Source organism: Gigantopelta aegis, unplaced genomic scaffold, assembly GCF_016097555.1.
Source record: "Gigantopelta aegis isolate Gae_Host unplaced genomic scaffold, Gae_host_genome ctg3067_pilon_pilon:::debris, whole genome shotgun sequence".
NCBI lineage: Eukaryota > Metazoa > Mollusca > Gastropoda > Neomphalida > Peltospiridae > Gigantopelta > Gigantopelta aegis.
The window spans coordinates 10,521-25,361 of record NW_024533162.1 but is presented as its reverse complement, the minus strand read 5'-3'; the positions used below and the strand labels follow the sequence as shown (position 1 = coordinate 25,361).

General features: G+C 29.9%; 1 protein-coding gene across 1 annotated transcript; it reads left to right on the top strand.

The window, feature by feature from the left end:
• Positions 1 to 427: 427 nt before the first annotated feature.
• On the top strand, positions 428 to 13,445 carry LOC121391893 (tropinone reductase-like 3; the record flags this gene model as incomplete). The annotated part of the gene is given in 4 exon segments (XM_041523364.1): positions 428 to 492; positions 13,011 to 13,108; positions 13,111 to 13,196; positions 13,368 to 13,445. Coding segments are annotated over 4 exon segments (327 nt in total), but the record flags the coding sequence as incomplete, so codon positions are not given.
• Between the last annotated feature and the right edge of the window lie 1,396 nt (positions 13,446 to 14,841).

The window sequence follows — 14,841 nt, the reverse complement described above, 5'->3', positions numbered from 1 at the left end:
TTTATTTTGTTACGAGGTAACAAAGTCTGTTTAAGTCTCGTTACGCAACATTGTTCTAAATTTGTCGTCTCAATAAGAAATTACAAGAAATATGTATAATCTATAATATGATTAAATAATATAGATGTGGTGTTGCTGTTGTCATACTTTGTCAGCTGTCCTCTGAAGTAATTTAAATTTTACTGTCTGGTAACAGTGTCTTGTTACGGACTATGTTATTAAATTACAGCAAATGTGAACCGGACATGTTATAATGTAACTTAATAATATGTTGCCAGGAAACAGTTTTATAAATACGTTACAATGCGGATGTTCTTGGATGCATACATAAATTTGCTTTCCAATATGTGATTTTAGATACACCAACAATATGTCACTTTTAAAGTTCAACAAAGTCTTGTCTATTTTTCGTTCTAATCTACGAATGATGTCTATCAATACTACGAGAAAATTCGAAGGAAAAGTTGCTGTTGTGACAACTTCAACTGATGGGTAAGAAAGATGATATATATTGTTAACTATATATATATATATTATTATGATTAATAACCCCATTTGGAATAGGTTATGCTATTGCCAATCGTCTTGCATATGGTGCTAAGGTTATGGTTAGTAGTCGAAAGGGAACTATTGTCAAGAGAGCTTGGAATTGTTTCAGAAAGAACATGGAAGTTAGTCAGTGTCTGGTGTTGTCTGTTCATGTTGGTAAAGATGAGGACAGGAAATCACTGATTAAAGAGGTATTGTTAATGATATTTGTCATTAGGTCATGCATTCAATATTATTCAAATAATGTAAATATATACTGACCCAAGATACTGTATGAGTAGTTTACTACATTATTAATAAACTACACTATTACCACTACATACTACATGTTTACAACAGTTTTGTTTTAATTATTTTTAATTATATAGACCATTACACAGTTTGGACAAATTGATATTCTAGTTGACAATGCTGGAGTTAACCCTAGTCAAGGAAAACTATTACATGTAAGTTTAACTATGTATGCATATATATATATATATATATAATATATATATATATATTGTATCAAGAGTATGAACTATATTACTTCTTTCTATAATAGGCAACTGAAGGTGAATGGAGTAAGGTAAATAACATATTATAAACAACAAAATATATGTCATCTGTTTTGTTTGCTTAACTATGTATGTATATATATATTATATATATATATATATATATATATATATATATATACATATACATATACATATAGATATACATACATACATACATATATATCATACAGTATAATCTATTACTTCTTTCTATAATAGGAATCTGAAGGTGAATGGAATAAAGTAATTAACATATTCTAAGCAACAAAATATATGTCATCTGTTTTGTAGATCTGCCATGTTAAAGTTATATCAAGTGCTTTATTAGTACAGGGAAGCATATCCATACATGAAAGTGAAGGGTAAGTTAGAACAATAAAACAATGTCATGATTAATGATTAGATATACAGAGGCAATGTTGTGTTTGTGTCTTCCTATGCTGGTTTCAAACCAGTGAGTTTGTGAAAAACTGATATAACCAATTAGATACTTTTTCTTAACAGAAATCTGTCTATTGTGTAAGTAAAATGGCTTTATTTGGTTTAACAATGGCATTAGCTAAAGAGCTAGAGAAGAGAATATTAGAGTTAATTGTATTGCACCAGGACTAATTAGAACATGTTTCGAAGAATTGGTAATGAATTGTTATGATTTTTTGATGGTCATCTTAAAATTAAAATGTTATTATCTGGACTTTTTCTCTAACTTCAGTTATTGAAAAATGAAACCTATATTGACAGTTATATTGGTACTCGATGGATAAAAAGGTAACTTCTGACAATATATATTGTTTTTTTTTTAGTGATAAATATAGATTTGTAGTAAAAGAATATGTTTCTCTATTCTCAGTTTATTTATGTATCAACAACATACTCTAAGCATGTGAATTATTCTTTGTAGTCATATTGTATTTATTAAATTTTGTAATTATTGTATTACTGTGTATAGCATTTTATAATCAATTGTATCATGAAGAAACAATTTATTAGTAGTGCATCTACTACAAATTGCATTGTATATAACCATTGTCTGTAAAATAAACAAGTTGATGTACATTACATGCATACCATCAGTCGAACTAGCACGTCCATGTAAAATTTATTTTTATTATATTTTCTATAGAATTGGTGAACCAGAAGATTGTTCTGGTGCTGTTGCTTTCTATGTTCAGAAGAGGCCAACTACATTACTGGGGAGACCATAACAATGGCTGAAAGTCTGCTAGAATATAAACAAACACATTTTGTTGAGCATCAGTTGTGTTATAAGAAAGTATATATTATTATATTGACTAAAAAACTAATTATATGTAGTATCATTGTAATTAATCAAAAAGTGTCATCAACTACAAAAGGCAAAACAGTAAAGGTCAGACTTAGAACTATGATTATATTCTATAGTAAAAGTTGCCTATTTTAAATTAAAACTTAAATGGTTTACAAAGACTTACTTTGATAAAAGGACATTCATTAAAATCACACCATTAAGTTACAGTGTCCAGAGAGTACACTTATCTACAATTTGATCAATGTAAGATTTCCCTGAAATTGTTTTCAGTCACTGTAATATTTCTGGAGCTTGAAAATACTGAGTCAATATACAATTTATAAAAATTAAGGAATACAAAAATTGTTATAATAACAAACTGATTAAAATAAATTTCAACATATTTCCCTAACATAAGAACCAGTCCAACTACCTTTTATTCATACCAAATTACTGCTCTTTCATTACTTCAAGAACTTTTTTGTGCCGTTAATTTCTATTAGAGCGAATAAAGGAAAATTGAAAAAATGGCTTTCTGACGTCCTTTAGAAAGAAAATCTAACCTAGATGCATCTGATCAGGATATCCAGTTGGTTTCTGTAATTTCTTTTTGGAGTCTGTCTTTAAAGTATAGGTATAATTAGCTGTAATCATTTCATGTTCGACCAAAAGGTTATGTGTTTCTCCCATTTCATTTCAGTCTTTTTGCATACTTGTACAATAAAGGGAGCAAAAACTTCCTCTATATCTTTGTCTTCAACAGTAGATATGATATTTGGCTATATAGGTAACTTAGAGATCATGACAGAATTAACCATCCCAAGCAAATGACTAACTTCTTTCTTCTCAACATGGATACAGTTGCTGTCAGAGCCATAACCATTTAATTTCACTGAGAAAAACCTCTTAAGTCTCCTATTTGCTAAATTGCATATGAAAATTAGCTCCTGAAACATAAATAGTATAATATACTTACTTTGTATAATTCATTTACACACACTAACTACTTATTAAACGTGTATACCTCAATCAATGACAAATCTAACTAAACGATCTATATATGGATGAGCTCTGAAAAACATCACTCCAATTTTTGTCATTTAGAAGTTCTGGTGTGGTGTACAGTATTGAAGTGTCTTTTTAACAATGTAACTCCCGCACTTATGGTCATTATCCCGAGTCACTAGAGGTAATGCTAACAGCACTCACAACATTTTACTAGCCAGTTAAGTAATTTGATCCATTCATTAGTGCAATTAATGGCGCTAACTATAGTAACAATAGAACTAGGGAACATTATCACGATGGTTAAAGATTTTCAAACAATCAAGGAAGAATGTAATAGCACAGGAATTTTCCAAATCCTTTAGGAAGCTCACAAAGGCATCTTTTTTTCTAGCACGTAATATCTAATAGCATGGTTATGCTTCGTCTTTAAGTTTGCTATAAGCCAATTTTTTTCTGAGGGGGGGGGAAAGAAGTCAGCTGATCCTTTAACAGCAAGTTTTTCGGATCCTGTATATTCTCACGGAGTCTTCTCCATAGTTAATCACATTTTCTCATACACGTGCGCGGTAATTAACTTTCTGAGGTCGTGATGGAACAATCTGATTAGCACACGAATTCCTGCACTATAATCCCATACCTTATCTCCAAGTGGTACGAGAATAGCATTTGTTGCGGTTGTTGTGTCAGCCATGAACCCATAACAAATTAAATGTTTTCTATTAGATATACATTAACCTATCACCAGTAGTTTGTAAAGAAACAACCATTGAAGTTTATTGTATTTTCAAATATCATCTAGCTAGCTATATAGGGGGTTTTATGATGTTTTTATTAATGTGGCACTGTAATTAAACAACCACAAATTTCATCTTTTGTTTGTTTATAGTATATTGTTTGCTGGTACACACAATGACTAAACAGGTCAGTTGCTAATGTTTTTTTTAACAAATAAACTAATCCGTCTTTCTACCTATTGACAAAATGATTCAAATTAGTGCTAAACATCTTGAGAGACTACTTTGTGGTTTCATAAATTAAGTTTGGGGAAAGGCGAATACCATAGACATTTATATGGCAGGTTTATCAAACTACAACCACATATATAACCAGAACCTGCACAATGTATTGCACATACATTGTGTGGTCTGCTATGTCATAAACAACCCTTAATTGCATAGTAGAGTTACTCCCCCACATGCAGGCTTGTTTTTACTTCACAACACATTTTTATTAGCATATACCTTTCAGTTTAATGCATACCCTATTGATAGTTAATTTATTTGGCTCAACTTTTGTAAGATTCAGTTTATTTTTGGTAAAAGAAGGTCAGGTCAGTTTACAATAATAACGAGGTAACTACATGCTGACAATACATTTATTATCAATAAGCTATTGAATGCCCTAAAGCTATACCCAATGATGATACAGTTAAGATCCAATGTATTTTTGGTAGGTGGATTTCTTCGTCTGTACCTTACAATAAAACAAACCAGATACATATTCACCTCAAAGAGCTAAAGTCAAAGTTGAACAACTTGCAAGTATGTAAATATTATGTTACCATTGCATAACAGTGACTGAAAAGCTATGAAGAACATTATACTTCTGTGAACATATATAATCTATAGTATAATTAATTTTAAATTTATATACATGTATATATATATATATATATATATATTATATATATATCTATATGCACAGATAGATTATAGATATTGCATGTCTGTAATGTTGTCATACTTTAACAGCTGTTTTCTATAATGATTTGATATTTATTTTGTTACCAGGTAACAGTGTCTCTTAAGACTCGTTATGCGACTATATTTTAAAATTGGTTATTCCAATAAGAAATTACAAAAATATGTATAATATAAGCATAATTAAATAATATATAAGACATGCTGTGATGTTCTTTCTCAGGTGTCTTCTGAAGTGATGTGATATATTTTGTCTGTAACAGTGTCTGTTATGTTTTGTTATGCGACTTTGCAAATTAGTTGTTCCATTAAGAACTTACAACAAAATGTGAACTGGACCATGATATCAACTTTTTCCTATTGTTAATGTGTTGCCAAGAAACAGTTTATGATACGTTGCAATGCGGATGTGTCTGGATATGAATATATAAATTTGCTTTCCAATGTGTGATTTTTACATACGCCAACATTACAACAATATGTCATTTTTAAAGTTCAACAAAATCATGTCTATTTTTTTTCGTTCTAATCTACGAATGATGTCTATCAATACTACGAGAAATTCGAAGAAAAGTTGCTGTTGTGACAGCTTCAACTGATGGGTAAGAAAGATCATATATATTGTATAACTATATATATATATATATATATATATGATCGATATAATTATAATTACGTTAATTTTAGAATAGGTTATGCTATTGCCAATCGTCTTGCTTATGATGGTGCTAAGGTTATAATGGTTAGTAGTCCGTAAGGGAACTAGTCAAGAGGGCTGTGGAATTGCTCCAGAAAGAACATGGAAAAGTTGAGTCATGTCTGGTGTTGTTTGTCATGTTGTAAAAGATGAGGACAGGAATCACTGATTAAAGAGGTATTGTTAATGATATTTGTCATTAGGTCATACATTCAATATTATTCAAATAATGTAAATATACTGACCCAAGATACTGTATTAGTAGTTACTACATTATTGATAAACTACACTATTACTACTATATACTACCTGTTACAATAGTTTTTTTTAATTATTTTTAATTATAGACCATTACACAGTTTGGACAAATTGATATTTAGTTGACAATGCTGGAGTTAACCCTAGTCCAGGAAACTATTGCATGTAAGTTTAAATATGTATGTATATATATATCTATATATATAGATATATATAATATATATTTGTATCATGAGTATGAACTATATTAACTTCTTTTCTATAATAGGCATCTGAAGGTGAATGGAGTAAGGTAAATGACATATTATAAACAACAAAAATATATGTCTCTTTTTTGTAATCTGTCATGTTAATGTTATATCAAGTGCTTTATTAGTACAAGAAGCATATCCATACATGAAAGTGAAAGGGTATGTAAGAACATAAAATACGTCATGATTAATAATTATAATATACAGAGGCAATGTTGTGTTTGTGTCTTCCTATGCTGGTTTCAACCAGTGAGTTTTGAGTATCTTATGAAAAACTAAAATAATTATTAGATACTTTACTTCACAGAAATCTGTCTATTGTGTCAGTAAAATGGCTTTATTTGGTTTAACAATGGCATTAGCTAAGGAGCTAGGAGGAAGACAATATTAGAGTGAATTGTATTGCACTGGACTAATTAAAACACAATTTGGAGAATGTGTAAGTGTGATATAATGAATTATGTTTTTTGCTAAGATATTAAAGTTAAAGCATATTATAATCACTTTTCTCTAACTTTAGTTATTGAAAAATGAAACCTTATTGGACAGTTATATTGGTAGTCGATGGATAAAAAGGTAACTTTAATACTGTAATATGTTTGTGTTTAGTGATGAATACAGATATCTAGCTAATGTTGTAGTAAAAGGATATGTTTCTTTTATTTTCAGTTTATATGTATTAATTAACATCAGCAATTTTGTCAGTATCCACAGTAAGCATGTATATTACTATTCTTGGTAGTAATTAGCATCCTTTGTTTTATTATGCTGTGTAAGTTATGCTGTGTAAAAGCATTTTGTAATTAACTATATCATAAAGGGCAAATTACATCTACCACAAATTGTATTATTTTATGCAACCATTGTCTGTAAAATTGATGTACATTACATGCATACCAATCAGTTAAACTAGCTTTATGATGTAAATTTATTTATAATCTATTTTCTACAGAATTGGTGAACCAGAAGATTGTTCCGGTGCTGTCGCTTTTCTATGTTCAGAAGAAGCCAGCTACATTACTGGGAGACCATAACAATGGCTGGAAAGTCTGCTAGAATATAATGAACACATTTTGTTTGAGCATCTGTTGTTATAAGAAAATATATATTATTTTACTGACTCAAGGCTAGTTATATATAGTAAACATTTTAATTAATCATTAATGTAAGAATTTCCTGAAATCGTTTCTTTCTTTGCAATTGTATTGTTATGAAAGCACCTACGCCTATTTGATTGAGTGAACACAATACGTGTTTTTTGTTTGTACCAGCAATTGAGTTATCAAGGAAGAAAGATTGAGAGACTGGACAAGTTATGCAACGCAATGTAAAAGAAGAAAAAGGGACCCATTTGTTAGTAGTATATCTACTACAAATTGCATATATACATCTATTATTTCTACAATCAACATGTTTGTGTAGATTACATGCATGACAAAGTAAACTTTTAATCATAAATTATATGCATGCCAATCAGTCAAAAGTAACATGACAAAGTAAACTTTAATCATAAAATATTTTATATAGAATCATTGAACCAGAAGATTGTTCTGGTGCTATTTGTTCAGAAGAAGCCAACTACATTACTGGGGAGACCATAACAATGGCTGGAAAGTCTGTTAGAATATAAACAAACACATTTTGTGAGCATCTGTTGTTATAAGAAATATATATTATTATACGACTAAAGACTAATTATATGTAGTATCATTATAATTAATAAAAAGTGTCATAAACTACAAAGGCAAAACAGTAAAGGTCAGATTTAGAACTATGAGTATATTCTATAGTAAAGTTGCCTATTTTAAAATTAAACTTAAATGGTTTACAAAGACTTACTTTGATAAAAGGACATTCATTAAATCACATCATTAAAAGTTACAGTGTCCATAGAGTAACTTATCTACAATTTGATCAATGTAAGAATTTCCCTGAAATTGTTACTTTTGCAATTGTAGTGTTATGAATGTACTCAATAAACCAAATACTACAATTCCCCATGTGCATTTTCAGTTTGAACAACAATATATATAGATTGATAATTGTTTTATTTATAATATTATTTTCCTTTTCAGTTATTTCTAACAATATTTCCAAGAACTCAAGATTAAAAACCAATGTTGATTATTGACATGTTGTAGCCATTGATTGGTTATTATTATTCATTAACAATATTAAACACAATAATGTAATAATTGAAATAATATTATTCTATTATAGGGTCATGGAGATAAAAGTTGGAAGTCCACATCATTCCTGTATAAGAATTAGTTTATTGGCAGAAAAATATATAAAAAGGTATACCTCTGACGCTTATCGTCACATGCTTATTATGAACCAGGAGTTTGTAGTTCACAGTTCTATAAACTTGGCATATGATAGTCAGTGAAAGGAGAGGAGAGGTTTACAAACATCTCAACATATTGCCAATCAAGCTATTGAAAGAATGGTTACCTTACAAAGCTATTCAATATTAATAGTAATAGTAATATAAAATATTATATAAAATAATTATAATACTATTAGAAACACTGTAATTGTCATACAATGTGTATTCTTAGGAAATTTGTTAACTATTACTTCTTGACTTAGACGCTGAAGATTAATGTGACACCAAGATCGTGCGTTTTAGATTTTCACAAGTAGGATAACTTGAATATTGATCTTACCTGAATTTTGCACAGGTTCTATTTGCCAACAAGAGCTTGCTGTTGTTTGCAAAATACACAGTACACATTTTCTGATTTGCTTTACAAGAACAAATTTCAGAACTTAACAACTGAACATAAGTTAGAGAATGAAGGTAATTTTATTACTGTATTGGCAAATATAATTTTGTACCTAGTTTTAGTAATTTGTGGAATCCCTTCCTATATCTATTGATAACTTGAAAGAGAGTGAATGAACTATTGTCGAGACATGGTGTAGAGTTAATCTTGCCCAATGTCTACTTTAACATAGTCATACATGGTACTTGTCTGGCAGGTGTAGCTTTGGAAAATTGTTCTTAGTCCATAATTGGAGATTTGCAATTAAATAGTTGTTAGATGAATAATTGCTCCATTCTCTTGCTTCATCAAACTAAATGTACAAAATTTGGCAGAATAAACAGGGAAAACACATTATCATCACTCAATTATTAAATCCTTTCCATGAAATGTGTTTATTATTTCATATAGCTATAAAAATTATCAACAATAACAAATCTTTGTAAAAATCCATTTGCTAATGCTTCTAAAAAATGTTCCACTACTGGTGCTATGTCAACTGTTCATAAAGGTTACAATATAACAGTCATTCACAAATAGTCAAGTATGCTATAAAGACAATAAATTTTAGCATAATAAATTTTAGCATAATAACTGCCAGAATATAAAATCAATGCTGCATCGCCTTCTTAACATAATAAATTATTGAAACCTTCATCATCAATGATATAATTATATAACAGCTTCATATCGGGTCTTCTCTAGTTAAACTCATTACCTCATCACATTCACATTCATCCATTTCTTGCCTTTCATTACTTTATGAAATATCTACTTCACTTTAACATTCACCCTCATCATCACTGCTATGTGTACTTTCATTATTTACAACCAGTCAGTGTCATTGTACCAAAATTCATTGTCAGTTTTACTGATAGAGTCATGATGATCAAATTGGTCTACAGTCCAAAATGTAAAAGTTGTTGACAATGAGCAACTTCTATTCTTATTGTATTAATAGCTTTACAATCAATTAAGAAGTAGTTAAAAAAGTTATATAACCTTGTCACAGTATTGTCAAAACTTGCACTAATAATGACAAAGGATTAGTAGCATAATTTGAAAATGGAGGTAGATATACTTTCAATACTTGGTAGTGGTAGAACAAAGGTAAAGTCATGAGATGATCTATGTAATAATTAATAATTCCATGCATGAAACAATGCAATTGAAGCTATACTTTCGAGATTATAGCAAACTAGTGGTGAAATACAATCTTGAGGCTTATTGCTTCCTTTTATAATATTTGTAACGAAACTTTACTTACATTTTAAAATACAACTTACCATTCATTTAAGATTTTTTTGTAAATGTCAGTAAATACTCACCACAGAACACCGCATCACTTTTTTCTTTGTTTTTTTTTCTTTCCACATGTTAATGGGCGGGACTGCGTGTTTATTAACTACGTATTCAGCGTCATATCGAATGCAAGATGACGTTGATACTCCTCCCTCTATTTCCGCAATACTAATATTCCATTTTGTTTCTAAAGAAATTATCATTTAGAGCCAAGGCACAGATTACAGCAATGCTGTTCACAGACCAACCTGAAATAACTGTGCGTTTTCAGCCAGCTCATCTACAACATAGTATAAATGATTGTGGTTTTTTTTCATTGGCTTTTGCCACATCCTTTTGCGGTGGACAAACCCCAACACAAAATAACCTACATTCAACATCAATTGAGGGACCACCTATGTCACTGTCTTGAAAATAAGACAATTACCCCTTTCCCTTGCCAGCAGCAAAAAAAACGAAAGCAAAGCAATATGTTGCTGATATGAAATTCAGAGTATGCTGCAAGTGTCGTCAACCAGAAGAGGGTAGAATGATTGAGTGCAAAGACTGCAAAGAATGGTATCATGAAGATTGTGTTGAAGTCCCAAGTGTCATTTGGCAGACCAAGAGGCACATATCATGGCTTGTGTAAAAACTCTTAATTAATTGTAGCATTATCTATATAATATAACCTATAATTACATAACTTGTACTGACTTTATTTAGATTAAATGCTAAATCTTATTATAATCGGATCAAATTGGACTTGGGACCAAGTCTTGCTGCCAAAAGTAGACCTAGGTCCAAATTTTGTTGCAAAAAGTGGACCTATCTCTAGGAACAAATTTTGCAGTATAGGTCCAAATTAGGCAGCAAAATTGGTCCTAGGTCCAAATTTACTTGCATAAATTGGACCTAGGTCCAAATTATTCCAAGTTAAGAGAGAGTGGTCAAATTTACATCTGATAGATGTTCAATGTCATTCAAATGTTCATCTGTAGTTTCAATTGATTCATCTAGTGGGCCACATTTTGGCAGTGTTATTTATTTTTTTTTTTTCCCATTTCTTTTGTGGTATCTGCAAAATTTTTGCTTACATCAAATGGTACGGTAAATCTATGCTTTGATACAATATCCTCCTTCTATTCCGTTTACACCAATACGTCATTAAACATTAGTCCCAATTGTTCCTGTTTCAACACTTCTTGGTCCATTTGTGGTAGCTGTTGACTTAATTGATGCTAATCGACTGTGGATTCTTAATTACAATAAATGTTTGAATAAGTGATTTAATGTAGTATGTATATGAGTGCATTCATTCATTGGTTAAATGATAAGAATAAAAGTAGTTTAATCATTGTCTTGAAATAGCTGCTTCTTTGAATCAGTGCTGGAGTGAGTAACATCAAGGTTCGTTTCAAGACCTTTTTCCAGCCTGGTGGGTATACCCCCTCTTATTAGCACATGGCTGTGATTGATAAAGAGGGCCACAATAGTCCTCATCAATAACATATTTCTTCATATTCCTCTACATCTTTTTAAGGACTATTTGCATCTTCAGTCTGTACCTCCTTAGACTCTTTCTTTGATAACAGTTGTCTGAGTTTCTTTATCAACCTACATATATATGAAAGGTAACTGTTACTTTTAAAGTTACGCCCTTACCCTTTCAACCATAGCTTTTATCAAATGATGATCAAATGGCCCTTAAATTACTGCAGACACAGAAACTCAGAAAAGTTAAGGTGACAAAAACTTCAAGCACATGCATATATAGAATAAAGATAAAGATTTTATTGAGTCAGATCGATTTTCAATGAACTTCAGATATCTGAAATGTATTCAGATATGTTTAATTTTTTGAGATTTTTTTTAGACATTTGTAAACATTGTAGGTGCCATGGAGATTAGAAAGTGCAATTAATTCCAATGTATTTCAGATATATGATAGAATTATGATAGTATTAAGATATTTTCAGATATTACATTGCTCCCTTTGTTAACAAAGGGAGCAAAAACTTCCCTCTATATCTTTGTCTTCAACAGTATATATGATATTTGGCTTATGAGGTAACTTAGAGATCATGGAGATCATGACAGACTTAACCATCCCAAGCAAGTGACTAACTTCTTTTCTTGGATACAGTTGCTGTCAGAGCCATAACATTTAATTTCATTGGGAGAAAGCCTCCTAGTTTGCTAGATTGCATATGAAAATTAGCTCCTGAAAATAAAATAGTACAATATACTTACTTTGTATAATTCGTTTGCATACATTAACTACTTATTAAAACAGTGTATACCTCATCAATGACAAATCTAACTAAACAATCTTATAAGAAATTACAACAAAATGTGAACCGGACATGATATCACTTACGTTAATGTGTTGCCAAGAAACAGTTTATGATACGTTGGAATGGCGGACGTTCTTGGATGATGAACATATAATTTTGCTTTCCAATGTGTGATTTTACATACGGCAACATTACAAACAATATGTCATTTTTAAAGTTCAACAAAGTCCTGTCTAATTTTCGTTCTAATCTACGAATGATGTCTATCAATACTACGAGAAAATTCGAAGGAAAAGTTGCTGTTGTGACAGCTTCAAACTGATGGGTAAGAAAGATCTCATATATTGTATAACTATATATATATATAATTATAATTATAATAATGTACTATTTAGAATAGGTTATGCTATTGCCAATCGTCTTGCTTATGATGGTGCTAAGATTATGGTTAGTAGTCGTAAGGGAACTAATGTCAAGAGGGCTGTGGAATTGCTTTCAAAAAGAACATGGAAATGAGTTAGTGTCTGGTGTTTGTCTGTCATGTTGGTAAAGATGAGGACAGGAAATCACTGATTAAAGAGGTATTGTTAATCATGTTTGTCATTTGGTGTTATATTCAATATTATTCAAGTAATGCAAATATACACTGACCCAAAATTCTATATGAGTAGTTACTACATTATTGATAAACTACCTATTACTACTATATACTACTTGTTACACAGTTTTGATTTAATTATTTTTAATTATAGACCATTACACAGTTTGGACAAATTGATATTCTAGTTGACAATGCTGGAGTTAACCCTAGTCCAGGAAAACTATTGCATGTAAGTTTAACTGTAACATATACATACATACATACATACATACATACATACATATATATATATATATATATATATATATATATATATATATCTATATATATATTTGTATCATGAGTATGAACTATATTACTTCTTTTCTATAATAGGCATCTGAAGGTGAATGGAATGAAGTAATTAACATATTCTAAACAACAAAATATATATCACTTGTTCTATAGATCTGTCATGTTAATGTTATATCAAGTGCTTTATTAGTACAGGAAGCATATCCATATATGAAAATGAAAGGGTAAGTTAGAACAATAAAACACTGTCATCATTAATATTATAATATACAGAGCAATGTTGTGTTTGTGTCTTCCTATGCTGGTTTTAAACCAGTGAGTTTTTGTGCATGTTGTGAAAAACTGATATAATTATTAGATACTTTACTTCACAGAAATCTGTCTATTGTGTCAGTAAAATGGCTTTATTTGGTTTAACAATGGCATTAGCTAAGGAGCTAGGAGAAGACAATATTAGAGTGAATTGTATTGCACCTGGACTAATTAAAACACAATTTGGAGAATGTGTAAGTGTTATGAATTATGATTTTGATGAAGATATTAAAGTTAATACATATTATAATCACTTTTCTCTAACTTTAGATATTAAAAAATGAAATCTTTGTTGACAGTTTTATTGATAGTCTATGGATAAAAAGGTAACTCCTGATGGTATATGCTGTTTGTTTTTTAGTGATAAATATAGATTTGTAGTAAAAGAATATGTTTCTCTATTCTCAGTTTATTTATGTATCAACAACAACATACTCTAAGCATGTGAACTATAATTTGTAGTCATATTGTATTATTAAATTTTGTAATTATTATATTACAGTGTATTGCATTTTATGATCAATTGTATCATGAAGGAACAATTTATTAGTAGTGCATCTACTACAAATTACATTGTATATAACCATTGTCTGTAAAATAAACATATTGGTGTACATTACATGCATGCCAATTAGTTGAACTAGCACGTCCATGTAAAATTTATTTATAATATATTTTTCTATAGAATTGGTGAAGCAGAAGATTGTTCTGGTGCTGTTGCTTTTCTATGTTCAGATGAGGCCAACTACATTACTGGAGAGACAATAACAATGGCTGGAAAGTCTGCTAGAATATAAACAAACACATTTTGCTGAGCATCAGTTGTTATAAGAAAGTATATATTATTATACTGACTCAAGACTAGTTACATGTAGTGTCATTATAATTAATCAAATAGTGTACATGTCATAATATACAAAAGTAAAAACAGTACAGGTATAAAACTATTAATACATTCTATAATAAAAGTTGCCAAATTAAAAAAAAACTTAAATATTTTAGGAAGTCCTATTTTAATA